This window comes from Anastrepha ludens, chromosome 3, assembly GCF_028408465.1.
Source record: "Anastrepha ludens isolate Willacy chromosome 3, idAnaLude1.1, whole genome shotgun sequence".
NCBI lineage: Eukaryota > Metazoa > Arthropoda > Insecta > Diptera > Tephritidae > Anastrepha > Anastrepha ludens.
Genome location: NC_071499.1, coordinates 116,019,516 through 116,038,377, shown reverse-complemented (window position 1 = coordinate 116,038,377; position 18,862 = coordinate 116,019,516). Strand labels below are relative to the sequence as shown.

Below are 18,862 nucleotides of genomic sequence, written 5' to 3'. Positions count from 1 at the left end.
ATATTATGCGTTGCTCAATGGTTGCCACAAATGCCATAAGCGACCCACTCATAAATATTCACACATACTAAAAATAAACACACGAAAATTTTAGCATGCGGCTAACATCTGAGGCACTGCAAAGCACTTGAAATCTTCTTAATGCGAAAAGTTGTCCAACAATGTAGATGACGCCCTAAAATGTCGAACGAAAATGGCATTGTCAAAAGCATTCTGTACGACCAGTAGCAAACTACTTGTACATGGCGCACAACATTTTCACTAATTGGCAACCAAAGCTCCATTCTGCCAACCAGATTAAACAAAGCCATTCTATCGATTAAGCATGCAAAAATGTAGATGGGGGCTATGTGATGAAAGCAAGCCACTTTGAATACAAAGCACAATCGTCTCTACAGGTGATTCAGTATGAATGGCAACATTGTAAGAGATCTGTAGGGCATGTGAAGGGCATGACAAATACTCCCCAAAAGCTTGGTATGTAAGCCAATCTCAGCGTCGTTGTGTGAAAATTTTTCCATATTTCTTAGCCATGCTGAAAATAATATCTGGAACTCTAGCAGAGTTGAATGATTTGTGCCTGAAATTCAGAAGAAAAGCTAAATTCTGCTGCTTGTTTTGGGTAAAAATCTAAATTAGAAGAACACAATCAGGTTGCGATACAGGAGCACTGCTTATACTCGTAGTCTGCACCTGTAAAAGAGACATAGGCAAGCCATGCGTAAGTGAGAGCTAAAACTGAATGCCACGAAACCTATGCAGCGGTTATTAAACCAGTTCCACATCATGAAAAGATTTTGTGGCGAACAGCTTAGGGTAAGACAAGTAATCTAAATCTATGTTTTAGAGTGCAAAACACTGGTATAATTTGTTGTAAAATCCCGCCCAGAACCACACCAAGTGAAGTTTAAACAATATTTTGAATCTTCTTCTAGAGATATCATTCTGCCGTTCTTACCTTTCTGCCTTGGAAATATACATCTCTGTGGTTTCATGATATCCTCCTTCACTTGTGCCTAGTTTTCTTCCAACAAACACAGATCGGTGTGCTCTAATCCTAGTTCCTTGGCGTAAGTTTAGCACAAAAAATTCGGGCAGAAAAGAATGGAAAGACAAGTCAATTTTTGTGAGCGTTAAGCTACAATCGAAACTTTGAATTGGGCAGAAAATCTCAATGTTACAACACAAAGATCATTTTCACAATTTTAAGGGGGGTCCAAACAAAATTTGCTTTTGATTGAGTTGATTTCTACGAACTTTTTGTTTTGATAAAATATATACTATTATCGAAATATAAAATTTTTAGGGTGGTCCAAAAAATTTTTTTTTTACTTAAGTTGATTTTTTGCGAATTTTGTTTTTTGATAAAATCAATGCTTTTATCGAAATATGCAATTTTTAGGGTGGTCCAAAAAAACTTTAACTTGAGTCGATTTCTGCGAAGTCTTTTTTAGCATTTATGTTAGCTTTCATCGGAATATACAATTTTTAGGGTAGTCCAAAAATATTTTTTTTCACTTGAGTTGATTTTTTGCGAACTTTTTTTGTTAAAATATATACTATTATCGAATTATAAAAGTTTTAGGGTGGTCCAAAAATATTTTTTTTTTTCTTGAGTTGATTTCTGCGAATTTTTTTATAACATATGTGCTTTCACTAGAATATATGTACAATTTTTAGGGTGGTCCAAACAATTTTTTTATTTGAGTTGATTTCTGGACTTTTTTTATAACATAAATTCTCTCACCGGAATATACAATTTTTAGGGTAGTCCAAAAAAACTTTTTTTGCTTGAGCAGATTTTTTGCGAACTTTTATTATCGAAATATAAAACTTTAAGGGTGGTCCAAAAAAAATTTTGGTTTACTTGAGTTGAGTTTTGCGAACTCTTTTTTTTAGAAAATAAATACACAAATTTTATACAAAATTCTGCGATTTTTTTTTATAACAAAAATGCTTTCATCGGATTATACAATTCAGTTTAAATTATAGAAAATCAATATTTCAAATAGATTCTTAAAGAACAAAGTTTGCATTTCTGAAATAAGACTTCAATTGAAATGTGGCTTGGGAGATGAATAAGACCTTAGAAATCATGCAGAAAATTATAAACTTATGAAAAAAATTATTAGAAAGATTTGTATGGTAGTTGAAATTTTTCTTTTTTTTAATATTTTTTCATTATAAACTTTGTTTTGGTTTCGAGGTGGTTTTTTCAATCCTTTTTTCGATCCACTATATGCAGTTCTCATCGGACTACAGAATGTAATATCATTTATTTAAAAACACATTTTTCAATTTATGTTCAAAAGAAAAAGTTGGCATTTAGAGGGGTACAACTTTGAAAACCAAACTTCATTTGAAATTTGCCTTCAGAGTTAAGGTGGTAACTTACACGTTTTTTGAGGCCATGTTTGGGACATTTTTTGGAAGGGAAAATAAAATTCAATCGGTTTGATTTTCTGATATGTTATTAAAGGTATCAGAAGGTGTACAAAAAAAAATTTTTTTTTAATGTTTTGATACTATTTTTGTACACTGCAGCAAGCGGTAAAAAAAGAGGTACAGTGGCTGGCCGGCGTGATTTCGTCACTTGTGGTCATCTGAAACAGAAAAAAATGGCTTATTAATCAGTGTGCTTGTCGTTCTGGCCGGTAGTAAGATCAAATGATTTTGACAAAAAATAACAAAATGGCGGACTTCGTAATAAAATTGCCTTTTTTTAAAGTGGAAATCGGACTAAAAAATGGAAAGTTAGGGACGAAATAAATTAAATCTACTACCCGCCAGAACTATTGATGTGTAGAAAAACATATCTAAATTTCAGCTCAATCCGTTAGATAGAAAATTTGTTTTCACGACGGCCATCCGGAAAAACGTTGTTTTGAGAAAAACGCGTTTAAAGTTTTAGCGGCTTAGCGCATGCAAGTACGAGCCGCTCTCATGTATGGGCTATAATTTCGTCAATATTTCAAATTTCGGTCTAAAATTTGTACAGTATATTACCAATATATCGCACTTTCAAAATATGTAAAAACCCGAAATTCGAAATTTTCAAAATAAGTTACCAGACTACTACCTTAAATAACACCTTAGAAATAAGGCAGTAAATTACAAATTTGTAAAAAAAAAAAATATGTTAAAGATTTTTAGGGTGGTCCAAAAAATTTTATATTATTTTATTTTCGAGTTAGTTTTTACAAGCCTGTTTTCGATCCACTATCTATTTTATCAGATATGTTTATCAGACTACATAATATAATTTCGAGTATTCAAAACAAAGCCAAAGTTATGAAAAGAAATAATTTTTAGGATGGTTAAAAAACTTTTTTTTTTAAGTTTCTCATTGTTTTTTCAACTCGCTCTAATACATCACATATAATATATATATTCAACGAAAATTTCAGCACGATTTTTATTTTGAGTTCTTATACGGCATGAAAATAAAATTAAAATAAAATAGAAATTCGTATCATTAAATCGTTTCAAAAGAGAAATTTGTAAAACATGCACAAATAAGAACACAGCTCGAAGTCTTGAAGGCAGTTGCATGGAATGCAGGTGGTTGAATTGTAAATTAAAAAGTGCCACACTAGCATGAAGGTCTACAAGCCGCTCACATACAAAAATATGCATGCATAGGCACACACAAAAGACTCACTTCAATTGAGAATGTCTACTGAAATATTTCATTTCATTTCAATGCATATTAAATTCCACACACAGAATCAGGCGCCTGACACGCTTGCTAACGGATAAATGGGCAACGCATCACACACATCATACAGCAGCAGCAACAGCAACGGCAGCAGCGAGTAGTGATGGCACTAAAAGTGAAGCCACTTCAACTAGCGGCGGTGGTGGCATGATGGCCAAAATTAATGCGCGTCACTGGCTACATCCAACGTCGACACACTCAACTTCACCCTCACCGTCGGTGACACCACCCACAGCAACGCCTCTGGCGACCACTCCCATTATGCCGCTTGCCACCGGCACCAGTAGTGTAACATTCCTGCCCGCCACATCGGCCACAACACCAACACCCTCTGTTGCATCGTCGGCCTCTTCTTCATCCGCTTCGGTGGCGGCCACTATTACAACACCGTCGTCTGTCATGCATCACCAACAATTGCAACAACAACTGCAACAACAACAGCAGCAATTGCTAACCAGCGAGGAGTTGCGACGCAATACTTTCTATCGCACGGTTTGCGCCAGCTTTCAAAGCGCAATTTTACTGCTGGACATGGACACGGGCGAAATAAGCGACTACAATGAAAGGTCAGAGCAGGCAAGATGCATGTGCCGTTGTACATGTGTATATGTGTTCGTGTGTGTGTTTGTTTATATCAAGGTACACATATGTGACAAGATAGGATGTCTGCGCGCCGTTGCACTCTGATTGCGCCCATAAATAGGCTATAAAATATTTAAGCGCATTTGGAAGCAATTGAATTCAGACTTCTTGCACTGAACGGGGAAATGATAAAACAAAAGCGCGTACGTAAATGTGCCCGTAAGTATGTCAAGGCTCAGAGACACATACGTGCCGGCATAAATGGAATGTTCATGCAAACAATGTTTTTCAATTATTTAAATGCAACAAAGTCTTATGGCGCGTGTGGCAGTTACTCAGCAAAGCGCCCAGAGCATTTGGTTAATGGGCTGCCATGAAATGTATGCAGCGAGCATTGGTAGCTATTACTTAAATGAAATAATACTTAAATAAAAGTTATTTCATAAAATTATATTTCTTTTTTTTTTTTTAAATGAAATATCCAGAATAGTAAATTTCGACACTCAACTTAGTTATTTGATCACTTTAATTTCTGCGAGCCGATCTGTTAAGCGATCTGGCCGATTTGCTGTAAACTTATTTGTAATCGCTGTCGGACCCCATGACAAGCAGGTTCTTCACTAATGTCCCAACAACCTTGGTTAAATACTTAACTGTCCCTCCGACAATTCTCTTGTGTTTCGACAATTCTGGCAATTTCAAGGTAATTTCAAAATTTTTAGTTCTATTTTACTCTAATCTTTAAAAAACAACTTTTGTAGTTGTTTACTTCTAAAGCGTAATATGTATTATCTAAAAAATAAAAAATATTATATTTAAGGAGATGGTACTATAGACGGGTGGCTGCCAAAATGCTTGGCAAGTAACTTCCATTCGGTACTGCCCGGGTTCGAAACCCATTGACAGCACAAAATGTGGAATGCAATGTAAGACGGGATTCTCAAGATTGTGATGCCAGCAAATTGTGTCTGCGGTGGGTTACGCAGATGATATTGCCTTGGTGATAACTGTTAAACGTAACGCCTGCTTGAAGCCTATGTGCAATGATGCCGTTGCGAGAATCCAAAGGTGGCTGAGCAACGCTAATCTAGAGCATGCAGCGCAAAAATCTGAGCTGGTCCTTAGGCGGAGCGAAGGCCTCACTATTTCGGTTGAGGGATATAACATTGCATCCCAAGTATGGGTAAAGTATCTTGGAGTACACATCGATGAGAAGTTAACATTCAAGGAGCATCTAAAAATACCCAGTGGCAAGGTAATCAGAGTGAATAACGCACGCATCCGTATGCCAACTGCGTTATTTCGAATAAAGTTCCTTTTTATATACGAGCAGAGGATTAGATTAGATTAGATTTGTAGGAGCGAAAAAAAGGTCTGCAGTGTCGTCATCCTCAAAACAGAATAGGCATATCGGGCTGTCGACGACCCTCATGACAGCCATATGCTGACCACAGGCGTTGTGGCCTGTGATAACACCCACCAGTACTCTCAGGTACTGCTGAGTTTTATGAGAAAGGTCGGTATTTCCCGGTTTGGTTCTTTCACAAAACACTTGGCTACCTTGCACGAATTCAACCCAGACCAACGTAAATTCGTCAATCCATAGTTGAATCGATGCAGAAGTGACTCCTAGAAAGGGTTCAGGGCCCAGTTTATGAGCTAACTCGTTCCCTGTAATACCACAACGTACAAGCACCCAAACAAAGCTAACTTTGTTGTGTTTCGCAACACTGTTAAATTTTGTCTTACATTCAAGGGCTTTCAGTGCAGCTTGACTGTCACTAAAAATTCCAATACTGCTACCCGCCACGTTCAAGATGGCATAGACTTCCGTAAACAGTACCAAGGCCATCTGTCCTGTATCATAGGAGTACTTAGTGTCTTCATCTAAGTTCCATCCAGATCTGCTGCCATCTCTGGTTTTGGATCCGTTGGTGTAGGAAGTGTGCTGATATTCCGTTAATAGTTTCTCTGGACTTAACCATTGATCTCTATCTGGGAACAAAAGATCATACTTCGTACCTAAGCTAACGAACCTAACGAAAGGCACCCGATTGTCCACTGACATCGAGAATAGTGTACACCACTCCGACAACTGGTGGTGTATCTGACAGTGGCTAGTGATTACTTAATTTCTCCAGACTCCGTTTAACTTGAGCCTGTACGCCGCTTTCATCGCTTTCTTTTGAATTTGAAGATCTAGAGGTTACAAATTCAGAAAGGCATTAAGGGCATCACCCAGTGTACTATCGCCGGTCTTAGACTCCATGTCTTGCCAAAGGTTTTCTTACACTGCCAGAAGACTTTTAGTGTTCGATAGACCTTCTGCTCGACGTGCTTCTTCTGAGCAGGGGAGCTTAAGCGACTGTATCACTCACGTGGACCCAAACCAACACCTGAAGCTAAGATAACTGATGGAATCACCCCTACAAAGATCGATGGACACATAAGTTGATCACCAAACTAGGTGAATGGATAAACAGAAAGCACAGCGAAACAGATTACTATCTAACCCAAGGGTGATGAGGAAGAGGTAGAGTCAATCTTGCACCTTCTGCGCCATTGTCCTGCTCTATCCAGACGGAGATATGCTATTCTGGCCAGATAATTTTTTAATAAATCGGAAGATCTCAGTTCTGCAGAAATAGGAGATGTTATAAAATTTTTAAAAAGCACACACTGTTTTAGGAAAGATAGTGAAAGCCGGCCATGCGTCATCACAATGGGCTATGAGCCTGAGTGTGTCCCACAAAACCACCGCTTCAACCTAACCAGTAGTGAAACCATGTCCCACATACCACTGGTGTCACGGCGCCTTTGATGATATTTCTAACATTAACGATTTTAGCCTCCTCTGAGCAAAAAAAAAACATAAAATATTAAATGATAGAAAAAAATTGCCTAAGAGCGGACGTATCTTGTCTAATGAAGGCAAGCATCCAAGTGTGTTTCTGCCATGAAAAAGCTTCTCTTAAAACACATCTGCTATTCGGAGGCTGCTTTAAACTGTAGGTCCCTCCATTTGTGGAAAAACATTAACACCCACACCACAAATAAAAAAAAGAGCTCAGCCAAACACCTAACAGAAGTGTACGCGCCAATTATTTATTTATTTAATTTAAAAATGTATTTTACTTCTTTCACTCGTGAAAAATCAATCGCGATTTTCTTCATGCATTTACAAGGTCAGAAGAGCTCGGCCAAATAACCAGCGAAGGATGTAGCGCCAATTATATAAATATACGACTACATATCTGCCAGACTGTATACTATCATAAATAATAAGAACTCAAGACGAATATGTGACAACGCGCAACGACCAGACGGCGCAGCCAAAATAAAATCGCGACACTGCTTGAATGGATAATCAATGGTGATAACGGAGACTGAATGAACAATAAGAAAGTCAAGAATGTATTGAGAAAAAATGTATATATTTATATATACATATGTTTATGTAGATATGTATGTTTGTATGCGCAAAAAAATTTAAGTGCAAATTGAAGAGAGCAAAGCACAATTGAGATAAACTTAAAAGCGCTTTCAGAATAAACGGCAGCCAAGTGCGGCTAACAGCCTCCGATAGGGCACTAGCCAGTGAGTCACAAAAAAAACGAATAAAAACGCAGGCCTTACAAGGAAGAGTGTAGCAACTTGACAGTAAAAGAGAAGAATTTAACTAAATATTCAGTAAAAAGTGCATTGTAAAAAACCGATAAAAACGAGTAAAGAGTAGGGCGCGTCTCGACCATATTTTTATGTGTGACGCTATTCAAAATTTCTTTTCTTTTTTTTTGTTATACAATAACGAAGAAAAAATTTATTGAAAAGCGCAAGATAATATTTCATTTTTATGACACTGCTTTTCTTAACAAACAAAAAAAACGCTACATTCACAAAAAAGTTGTAGGCGCCCATGTATGAGTTGAATATTAGAAAGTTGGCCGGCCTGAGCAAAAAGTTTGAAGAAGGTCGAGAAACGCGACACAAATGAGGGGTTGTAAAAAAACTTGTAAGCATCAAATATTCATATATACATAAGCTGAGTAGATGTGTAACTTAGCATTACGAAGCATAAAAGGCACTTTTACGAAGTACATGAAAGACAAGTAGACCCGATTTTGCTGGTGTGGATGTTTTTTTTTTTTGTTCTTTTCTGGTGAAGTAGAACGCTATTGAAAATAAGAATCAAAATCAGTAGCACACATATTTGCAAATGACCACTTGGCGCATGGGCCGCCACGTGCAATATGCTTGAATGGCAAATTTTGACATATTCGGTTAATTTTTGTACTTTATTTCAACTTTACTTCTGTGTATGGTAAAATAAGATCTCACATGCAAAATTAGAGAATTACTCAATGACTTAGCTTAAGAAAGGCACGATTCATGCATGGACTTAGATAAACATCTTGGGGAAGAAAATTCCTTATCAATGCCCCTTAAGATCATAAAAAATTTCATAAGCGCTCTAGAGATTGAAGTTAAAGAATAATAACAAAAATAAAACAACAGTTAAAAACATAAGATTCTGAGAGAGAAATTGAAGCCAATCTGCTCGACATATTCAAAAAATTTGTTTCACTTTTGATTCAATTATTTTTAATCTTTTTTTTACATCGCTTGCATTCAAAATATTTTCCCACTAAATGGGTCAATGTTTTTTTACTGATCATAACGGATAGCTCACGTTGATACAACTGTGTTATTACATTTTATGAAGTTACCGTTCTTCTATATTGTTGCGAATGCTAGTCGAGACTGTATATCATGAACTCAGCGTCGTAATGATAAGGCCCCTATTGATAAGTGTTCAGTTTATTTTATTTCAAATGAATTTTAGATGTTTTTTTTTATATAAAATTATATCTAATTCTTTTACAAAGCCAACAGAAAACAAAGTTTTATGCTTTAATGTTTAAATATTCATTCAACTCCAATTAAACTTTCACACTTTTTTATTCATAAATTTTAGAAAAGTTTTAGGTACGCAGTTTTATACTTCATTTAATCTTAGTATAAAAAAGTGCAGTCTCAAATGATTCAAAATTCTTGTTAAATTTTGATAATTTTAGTCCCATAAGGCGTTAGGCCGCCATAACCGAATGGGTTGGTGCGTGACTACCATTCGGAATTCACAGAGAGAACGTAGGTTCGAAACGTGGTGAAACACCAAAATTAAGAAAAACATATTTCTAATAGCGGGCGCCCCTCGGCAGGCAATGGCAAACTTCCGAGTGTATTTCTTCCATGATATACTACTGTGGGCTAAAAGTAAGGTGAATTTGGTTGTACGAGTAAAATGAAAAATCTTTATTTATTCTTGTAAATCAATTTCATCCCCTTCAAAATAATCCCCTCTCGATGAAGTACACTTACGCCAACGATTTTTCCAATCTCCGAAACATGCCAAATAGTCCATTTCCGGTATAGCCATCAGCACCTTCTTCGATTCAGCTTTTATCTCTTCAATCGACTCGAAACGCGTTCCCCGGAGTGGTCTCTTGAGTTTTGGGAATGGCCAGAAGTCACACGGAGCCAAATCAGGCGAATACGGTGGTTGCGGAACGATATGCGTGGAATTTTGGGCGAAATGGTCACGAAGAACGAGTGCAGTGTGAGACGGTGCATTATCGTGATGCAAAAACCAAGAGTTGTTGGCCCATAATTCTGGTCTTTTTAGACGAATTGCTTCACATAAACGACGTATAACGCTCAAATAATATTCCTTATTAACAGTTTGGCCAGGTGGAAGGAATTCATAGTGCACCACACCACGAAAATCGAAAAAAACTGTCATCATGACCTTTATTTTTGAACGACTTTGACGTGCTCTTTTCGGTCTGGCCTCGCCTTTAGCACGATATTCGCTTGATTGGTCGGTTGTTTCAGGGTCGTAAGCATAAATCCAAGTCTCATTTCCCGTAATGGTTCATTTGAGCTTGTCCTGATAGTCAACGCGACGACTTTTTTCCAAGAAATTGAGAGTTTTTGGCACCAAACGAGATTTGACTTTTCGTAGGCCCAAATGGTCTTTCAAAATGGTTTTCACAGATCCTTCTGATATTCCGATCATATCAGTAAGGTCTTTAACAGTCAACCGACGATTTTTGAGCACTAACTCCTTCACTTTATTGACGTGTTGGTCATCTGTTGACGTCGATGGTCGTCCGGAGCGCTCCAAGTCATCAACACGTTCTCAACCCTCTTTGAAGTCTTTGTACCATTTATAAACATTTTTCTGCGACATGGTCGAATCACCAAATGCCCTCTGCAACATGCTAAGCGTTTCCGCAGCCGAAATTTCATTCCGCAAACAAAATTTTATGGCACTTCTCTGCTCAATCAAATCAGACATTGTAAAAATCGAAAAATGCACTTTTGGTCGTTTGGTAAACACAAGCGTAAATATATTACTGATAATGACATTCACATGAAAGTTGGCCCAGATGTTATTAACAGTGCTGCCAACTCATGAAAAAATAACTAGAGCGTAATTTTAATCCCGCGAAGTTTGACAAATAAATTCACCTTACTTTTTGCCCACAGTAGTATACCTATAAGGTGTTAGGCATTCTTTTCATATGTTCTGTCTCATTCTTCTTATTTTTTATATGGAGAAAATGTGTAACACTGTTAAGGATACAAAATTTTAAAAATCAGTGATAACTTTCAGGCTGTTAAACTTGCACTTCTTTATACTAGAATTAAATGGGATATAACGCCGACCACCGTAGCCGAATGGGTTGGTGCGTGACTACGTTTCAGAAGTTTCCATGCATGAAACAAAGCGATAAAATGTTTTTTACTAGCGGTCAGCCCTCGGCAGGCAGTTGCAAACCTTCGGGTATATTTTTGCCATAAAAAAACCTCTCATAAAAAGTTATTTGCCCTTCGAAATCGGCTTAAAACGATAGGTGCCTTCATTTGTGGGGCATTATGTTGTTGTTGTAGCAGCATAAACATTCCCCGTGCATAAACGAGGAATGCTACTGAAGTGAGACCTTGGCCGCATATAAATCCGGGCCGTTCCGGTTACGTAGAACCGACTGTCGTGGGAACGTTTTTTGTGGAACATTACGTTTAAGTTCGGTTTACAAAGTTAAAAAATTTCCTGAAATGTAAATTGTAAAATTTTAATAAATCTTGTACAAAAGGTTTTCAACTGGGATTCATATGGTTTTTATTATAGAATAGACAGAATTTAAAGAAAAGATAAAACTTTCATATTTTTTAATGAGAAATTTCGGGAAATTTTTGAGTACGTAGTTTTATATTTCATTTAATTCTGGTAGAAAGAAGTGTAAGTTCAAGTGACTGAAAGTTCTAGTTGAGTTTTGATAACTTTTCCCCGATAAGGTGTTAGGCATTTTCTGCATATAATGAATCCACGAGTTTTTTATATGGAGAAAATGCGCAACCCTCCCTGAGAATAAAAAATTTTAAAAATCACTCTTTTATACTAGAATTGAATGGGCTATAAAACTCGTACCCACATTTTGTTTATTTAATTATGTTTTAATGTTTAAAAATTTCCTGAAAAATTTTAGAATTTTAATAAATCTTGTACAGGGTTTGAAACTGGTATTCATGATGTATTTATTATATGTAGAATGAAATATATTTTCATAAAAAGGAATTGAAATTAAGATGGGAATAAAATAAATAATAAATAGTCACAATTTGTAAATATGTACTGCGTTTACACTTTTATCTTTGTCGTTGTATTTCAATTTGACTTTTAACTTTTCAATATCAAGCCAAACTGAGCCAAAAATATTTCATTTTTAGCTAAACTCCATATATATGCACATTTGATGCTAAAAATTAAATAAATTAGAAAAAAAAATTCTCCATTTTTTTGTGAAAATTTCAAAACAAAATAGTTGTTGCTGCGTAAAAATTTTACTAACACCTAAAGACCATTTTTTAAACTATAATAAGTAACAACCAATGATTTACTGCGTATTTCCCTTTTTTAGTAAATAATTACACTGGGAAGCACTCCTTCAAAAAAATTTTGACATCCCTTTTTTTGATTGAAATTTCCCAGGCCTAATATTAATGAGTATTTGTCAACTAAAAAATAGGTCTTGAATTCAGAAGCATAGAAGGTGTACTCTAAAGTCACTTTGGAACAAAAAATTATAGTTTAAACATTCATTACATGTGGCTGACACGAGGAACCGAATTGACCAAACACCACTCTCAGCAACACATTTTTGATTTGGCTGACGCGTTTTGTTACGGACACCAGAATTTTATTTAAATTTTTAGATAAATGACGCATAAATTGTTCTGATTGAAAAGTGCAAACTCTGTCATTAAACACGGAGTACAATAAAATTTCATTCAAATCTCTGGCACGGCTGGCTTTACAGTACTCCTCTGTGTGAATTTAAGTTTTTAGTACACCTCGAAACAATACTTGCATTTCGCTCACTTTTTGACGTAATTTCATGCTAATTTACGTTTCACTCACAAAAAAGTTGTTGCTGACACTTACATTTACAAAATTATTTATACACAAACAAAATATTCTATGATAACCCACTTGAATGCAGTCTGGCACGAATTAGTGGACAGCAAAATTAAATAATTAAAATAATTACCACTAAGTGGGTAGCCTTTTCGTGACTCAAAATGAAAAAGCGCACATTCAAGCTGATTACGTTACGCTATAAAGCGCTTAATATGTTGGCACAAGGCTGTAGTAGAACAGTCAGCCAGTCAGTTGCCGTCTCAGTCGCCAATGAAATTTTTCTGTTCTTGCGCTTATTTCTCAGTTTATTTTTCCTTTTCACTTTTCAACAGAGGCTCTTGTAATTTTATAAATTTTTGTTACTTGCCGCGCACATCCTTTTATGTGCTGTTTTTCGAAACCTTTCGACGTCAACGCTAGCGTAGCGTTTTCTCGCCGGACCACTTACTGACATTCATCGCCACATTTGTAGCACTTCATTCACAGTTAATGCTATTTTTAATCAGATACGGGTAAGAATTTGGCAAATAAAGTGTTAAGTGATAAAATTAATTGAAGAGCGAGAGAGAGAAAGGGAAAAAACGGGAAAATCAAGGGATGCGCGTTTAAGTGAAAAATTATGTAGCCAATTGCGAAATTAAACTCGCAGCAAATCAAATGAACACATATTTTTTCATATTATTTATATTATTACCATGTTTGCTTCGAAACTTTTCCTGGAGATACAATTAAATTGATTTTGCAATTAAATTGATTTTTTGCACAGGCTGTTAGCGCATTTGCGTGCTACGGGGCGTATGAGTAACCAGAAGAAATATTTTTTTTTTAATTGTCCGAGCAAGTTGTCGCAGTTGCATATTTTTTGGTCTAAGTATACGCATAAAATACAAAAATTAAATTGTTACAACTACATACAGCAATGTGCAAAATAAAGGAAACATTTCCTGCTGAGTAATAGATGCCCTTTTTTTTCAGGGGTTAGGCTACTCAATTATGATTATATGTCAGTTGTGAACTATTTCAGTTAACGGTTTTTTTTTTTAATTTTAAAAACTTTATGAAAATTACAAAAACAAATTTTACAAAAAATTTGTCTCCATCAGTCTCCCTGTTGTCTGTCCCTAGCTTTCCTCAATATTATTAGAAAAAAGTTTTTTTTGTGTGATCCTCGTAAAAATTGCTACGCGTTCTCGAAATTTTAATTTGCAATTTATTTTCAAAAACTAATACTGTATGAAACTACGCGTGAATTTGTATAGTCTAACAAATTTTTTGGAATGATTTTTTTTTAACCTTTAGCCTTTTGCTTACAATCAACTTTCGTATAAATATCGGTGTATAAAAAACTTCCTGTACACCCCTATAGCTATTCAGGGGTACAATCAGGCAAAAAAAAATGCATGTTAACTGTAAATTGAATATTACGGCCGCTGTTTGTACGTATGCGCAACCACCAAAAAACAAACTTCGTTGGAAAAAGTTATTCATCTCTATTTTTTACATTTATTACTTTGAAAATAATAAATTATACACCTAACGCCTACTTTCACTAGGACCATGGCGTAAGAGTAACATTTACGGCATATAAAATTATTTTAGTAGAACAACTGCCACTTAAAGATATTAAAAATTTTCAACAAGAAATTTCGCAAAGCGCACATTTAACTGTATTTCAATTTCCATATTCACTAGCGAAGTCACAATAAATTAAATAAACTGAAATTGTCTTCCATTTTTATTCATAGTTTCTTATTTGGATTTTATTGTTTGTGCGTTACACTTTTTCGCTTAAAAAAATATTCGTAAAATTTCATTAAAGTTGACGTAAATTGCCGCCAGCATCAGCATAAAATCGATATGCCGGGCCAGCAAAATAAACACCAATACTTGCAAACATCAACAGTATAAAATGGGAGGAAAAGTGTAGAAACACAAAAAAATAGCGCATAAAAACAAAATCCCAATGAAGCATCGAGCAATCAACACGTCAGCATCACTAACTCCTAAGGCAATAGCAAACAAATCTCCTTTCTAGCTGCGTCAGCTGTGCCGTACCTTTCGAATTATTCTCACCCCACTTCCTCGGCGATTATTACCCGTTTGTTTTACCTATTTTTAGAAACTTTCTTACCCAGTTATTTTTAACGTTCCAACTCTTTAGCTGTCATCAAGCACAAGTGAAGTTGAGAGACGGATAGCCATACTTACAAAACTTATTTTCTAAAATGGTTGAAGCGAGCGCTTGGCAACAAGGCCAAATTGGCTGGCGGCTACCAAGTCATTTGACAGGTAAGTGAATGCACAAACACACATACATAGACTAGTTCTATGTATGTATTTGTGCTATTGGTGGTATGGTTTGCTATTCTTCAGTAGGTGCAAAAGGAACTAGTGGAGGCGTGGGTAGTTTTCTAAGAGATCTAAGATCCTCTCATGCATAGATGTGTATATAAAACCTATTTGTTAGTGTAAGTACGCACTTGAAGAGATATTTATTACGGCAGTATGCCGCATCCAAACTTAAAAGTTTAAGCCACTTTTCCAATGTGTGGTAATCGCCCTGGGTGCAGTAATTTGACACTTTTTCTTTCGGACACGAATTTGAAACCGCTCGGGGTCGTGAAGTTTGAAAGTAGTTTGCGCCGACCAAAATAAGCTTAACACTGAAAAAAATTCTTTTTGGTTTTGGGACCAATTTAGAAATTTCTTAGAAAAATAAGTTATTTTAAGAAACATTTTCTCTACAAATTTTTTGTGACTTCATTTGAAACTTAGCTAAATATTTCGATAAAAGTTACAAGTAAATATATGTTTTTATTTCTTGCCATACTTTCGATTTTTACTAAAAACAATATCATATTTTCAAGTGAAACTTCTTAGGCGTCGATGGACGAGCGAGAATGGAGCGTAAAATTTCAAGGCCATGCAACGTTTTGGGCATTTTCGTTCCGCGAGCGAGAAAAAAGATATAACGTAGAGGAAATGGAGAGAGAGAGCTATACCTTATATATATCTTAGATACACTTTAGGCTATACACGTCTCCCTTTTTTTGTTTTTGTACCATATAACACTCTAAATTGTTCAGGGCCGTCGCGACTAAAAGAATCATGGTCGCTGCGACTGCGTCTACGAATGTATTTTGTTTTTGTACTCACTAGGCTTAGATTTTGAGCTTGGACGACATACGCATATTGAGGCATAAAGTGAATGCGCCGTATTTTTGTTGTGTTGTAGAACATTTTGGAATGCGTGGTGCCAAAGCGTCCTTCGCGTTGTTTTGTTTTTGTAAGTACAATATTCGGAATATCGACTGGTGGAAGACAAAAGTACACGGAAACAAGAAGGGAGCGCTGTGCTCGCGCATATACAAATGTATGTTTGAACGTAAATAGATTTAGTTACATATGAATAAAATTATTTTGTAGGAAGTTTAGAAGGCAAGTAGGTATGTGTGTATGTATGCATGCTAGGATTTAAAGTGGGTATGTATACACACACCTTCATAGGCTTTAGAGCAGAATTGTTTTTGCACTTCTTAGGAAGAAACTCGTTCACTATCTGCTTTCTTATAGGAATGTGATGTGCTGTGACATGTGAATAAATAAATCAAGGTTATTTGGCCATACATGCATATGAATAGGGTGGGCCATGTGAAATTTGCTTTTTGAATCGGCTATAAAAAAAAAACTGATCAATATTTTTTCAAACTTTTTTTTTTATTTTGAAAATTGAACATTGTCATTTATGAATGAAAAATAATATTGTTCAAATAACTGCCACGACTGGCTTTACAGAAGGCCATTCGATCAACCCAATTTTTAAGCACATTTTCGATTGTTTGGGCTCCAATTTCATGAATGGCAACTTCGATTTCGTGTTTTAAAGCATCAATCGTCTCTGGATGGTTCGCATGGCATTTTTCCTTAACGGCTCCCCACAAAAAATAGCCCAACGGGCTTAAATCACAGCTCCGAGGCGGCCAATTGATATCGGAATTTCGGCTGATTATTCGGTTTTCAAAAACGGTTGCCAAAAGTTCGAGTGTAACTTTGGCAGTGTTACAAGTTGCACCGTCCTGTTGAAACCAAATGTCGTCCATGTCATCCTCTTCAATTTTTAGAAACAACTCGTTGAGCATGTCACGGTAACGCTCGCCATTTACTGTAACCGCGGCTCCTCGCTCATTTTCGAAAAAAAATGGCCCGATGACGCCGCCAGACCAAAAACCGCACCAAACAGTGACTCGTTGTGGATGCATTTGCTTCTCTACAGTAACGTGTGGATTTTCTGAGTCCCAAATCCGACAATTTTGCTTAGTGACGTAGTCACCGATATGAAAATCAGAAAACAAGAAGAAGACTCACCACTTTGGAAATAGGTTTTCAATGTTTCACAATTTTGTTCAAGCGTATAGCGTCCCATTTCGTAAATGTCAAACCTTTAAGTAAATTATGAACACATATGACATGTCATCTGTGGTACCATTCTCAAACAAATAGGTGGTTCAAAAAGCAAACGCTATATAGCCCACCCTATACATATGAAAGGAAGATGAGGTTCTTGTGTTAGTGCATTATTGTTTTTCATATACAAATGTACATACATACATATGTAATTTTCCGTCGAATACATAAACTATAAATAGAAGTACAACATAAAACAAGTGTTGATTTATCTTAAAACATTATTTTATTTTTGTAAATTTTGTCTATTTGTATTCCCTGCAAATGTTAAGAATTTATTTAGATATATATTCTTTCTCTCTCAAAATTTAGAACCATTATTTTTCGCCAGTTTTTCGATTATCATACAGAAAGTAAATCTTGCGAGAAAATTTGTTTCCCATTCCTATACCTAAAATTGTACACTGAAAAAAAATTAATTTTTATTTAGGACAATAATAATCCAAATATATAAATGGCATCCGAATTTCTTTAAAAACATAATTTTTTTAAGGGGATTTTATTTTTTATTAATAACCAAAAACAGCTTTACAATCAAAAACATTATTTTATTTAAAATATTAAAAACTTAAAAAATATTTATTACATTATTTTGTTCTACTTTTCGATATTCACTAAAAAAAATTAATTTTTACGCAAGAATTTTTTCCTTTCCTACACCAGATATATTCCGAGATTCCTAGAAATTTTACAGCGAAAGAAACTGTATTTACAATAATAAGAACTTAAAATATAAATGGCATGAGTTGTTGCTTACTTTTCCTAATAAAAACCTAAAAAACATTGCATTATTTTTCGCAAGTTTTTCGATTTTCACGAAAAAATTAAATTATTGAGAGAGAATTTTTTCCCAATCCCCAAGACCAGAAAACTTAACATTGAAAAAAATGGTAAGAAATTGAAATATAAATGATATTATTTTACGCATGCTTTTCGTAAGCTTTCTTGTACGGAAAATTTCATTTTCCATTGCTAAACCCCAAAATTTCTGCACTAAAAAAAATTATTTTTATTTACAGTAATAAAAACCTAAAAATATTGAGCGCATTGATTTTCGTAAGTTTTTCGATTTTCTCTGAAAAAATACATTTTTTAAAACAGACTTTTTTTCGTTTCTATAGTTAAAGCTTTAACACTGAAAAAAAACTGTATTCAAATTAAAAAGAACTTAAAACATAAATGATATTAGTTTTTGCTTGCCGTTCGAAATTTAATAAAAAACAATTTGAAGGAAAGTTTTACTATCTATTCTGAAACCAAAAAAGTTGTGCACACAAAAGTTGTAATAAAAGCCTTAAAATATAGATGAAGTTTAAAAATATAGATATATGAAATAGAAATTCAATAAGGAAAATTCTAGTTTCCAAACTAAAAACACAAAAAAAAAATAAAAACTATTGATGGCATTACTTTCCGCTCGTTTTCCAATATCTAACAACAAAAGGAGCATTTTTGAAGAAAAATATTTCTTAGAAATTTCTTAGAAACTTTTTCCTCCATTGCTACAAAATTAGTTTTATTTAAAAAAAATGTATTTTTTTTTTAATTTGCGGCATTATTTTGCTAGCTTTTCAATACTCAATGTCTTTCCAATTACTTTTCCAAGAAAGTTTTAC

At 35.1% G+C, this 18,862-nt stretch overlaps 1 protein-coding gene across 1 annotated transcript in view; it reads left to right on the top strand.

The window, feature by feature from the left end:
- The window catches only part of LOC128857694 (uncharacterized), a 166,427-nt gene that overhangs the window by 32,550 nt on the left and 115,015 nt on the right, over positions 1 to 18,862 (top strand). Inside the window, exon 2 of the mRNA XM_054093440.1 lies at positions 3,727 to 4,284. Within this exon, the coding sequence (XP_053949415.1) occupies positions 3,727 to 4,284 (558 nt within the window). The remainder of the gene's footprint in view (positions 1 to 3,726; positions 4,285 to 18,862) is intronic.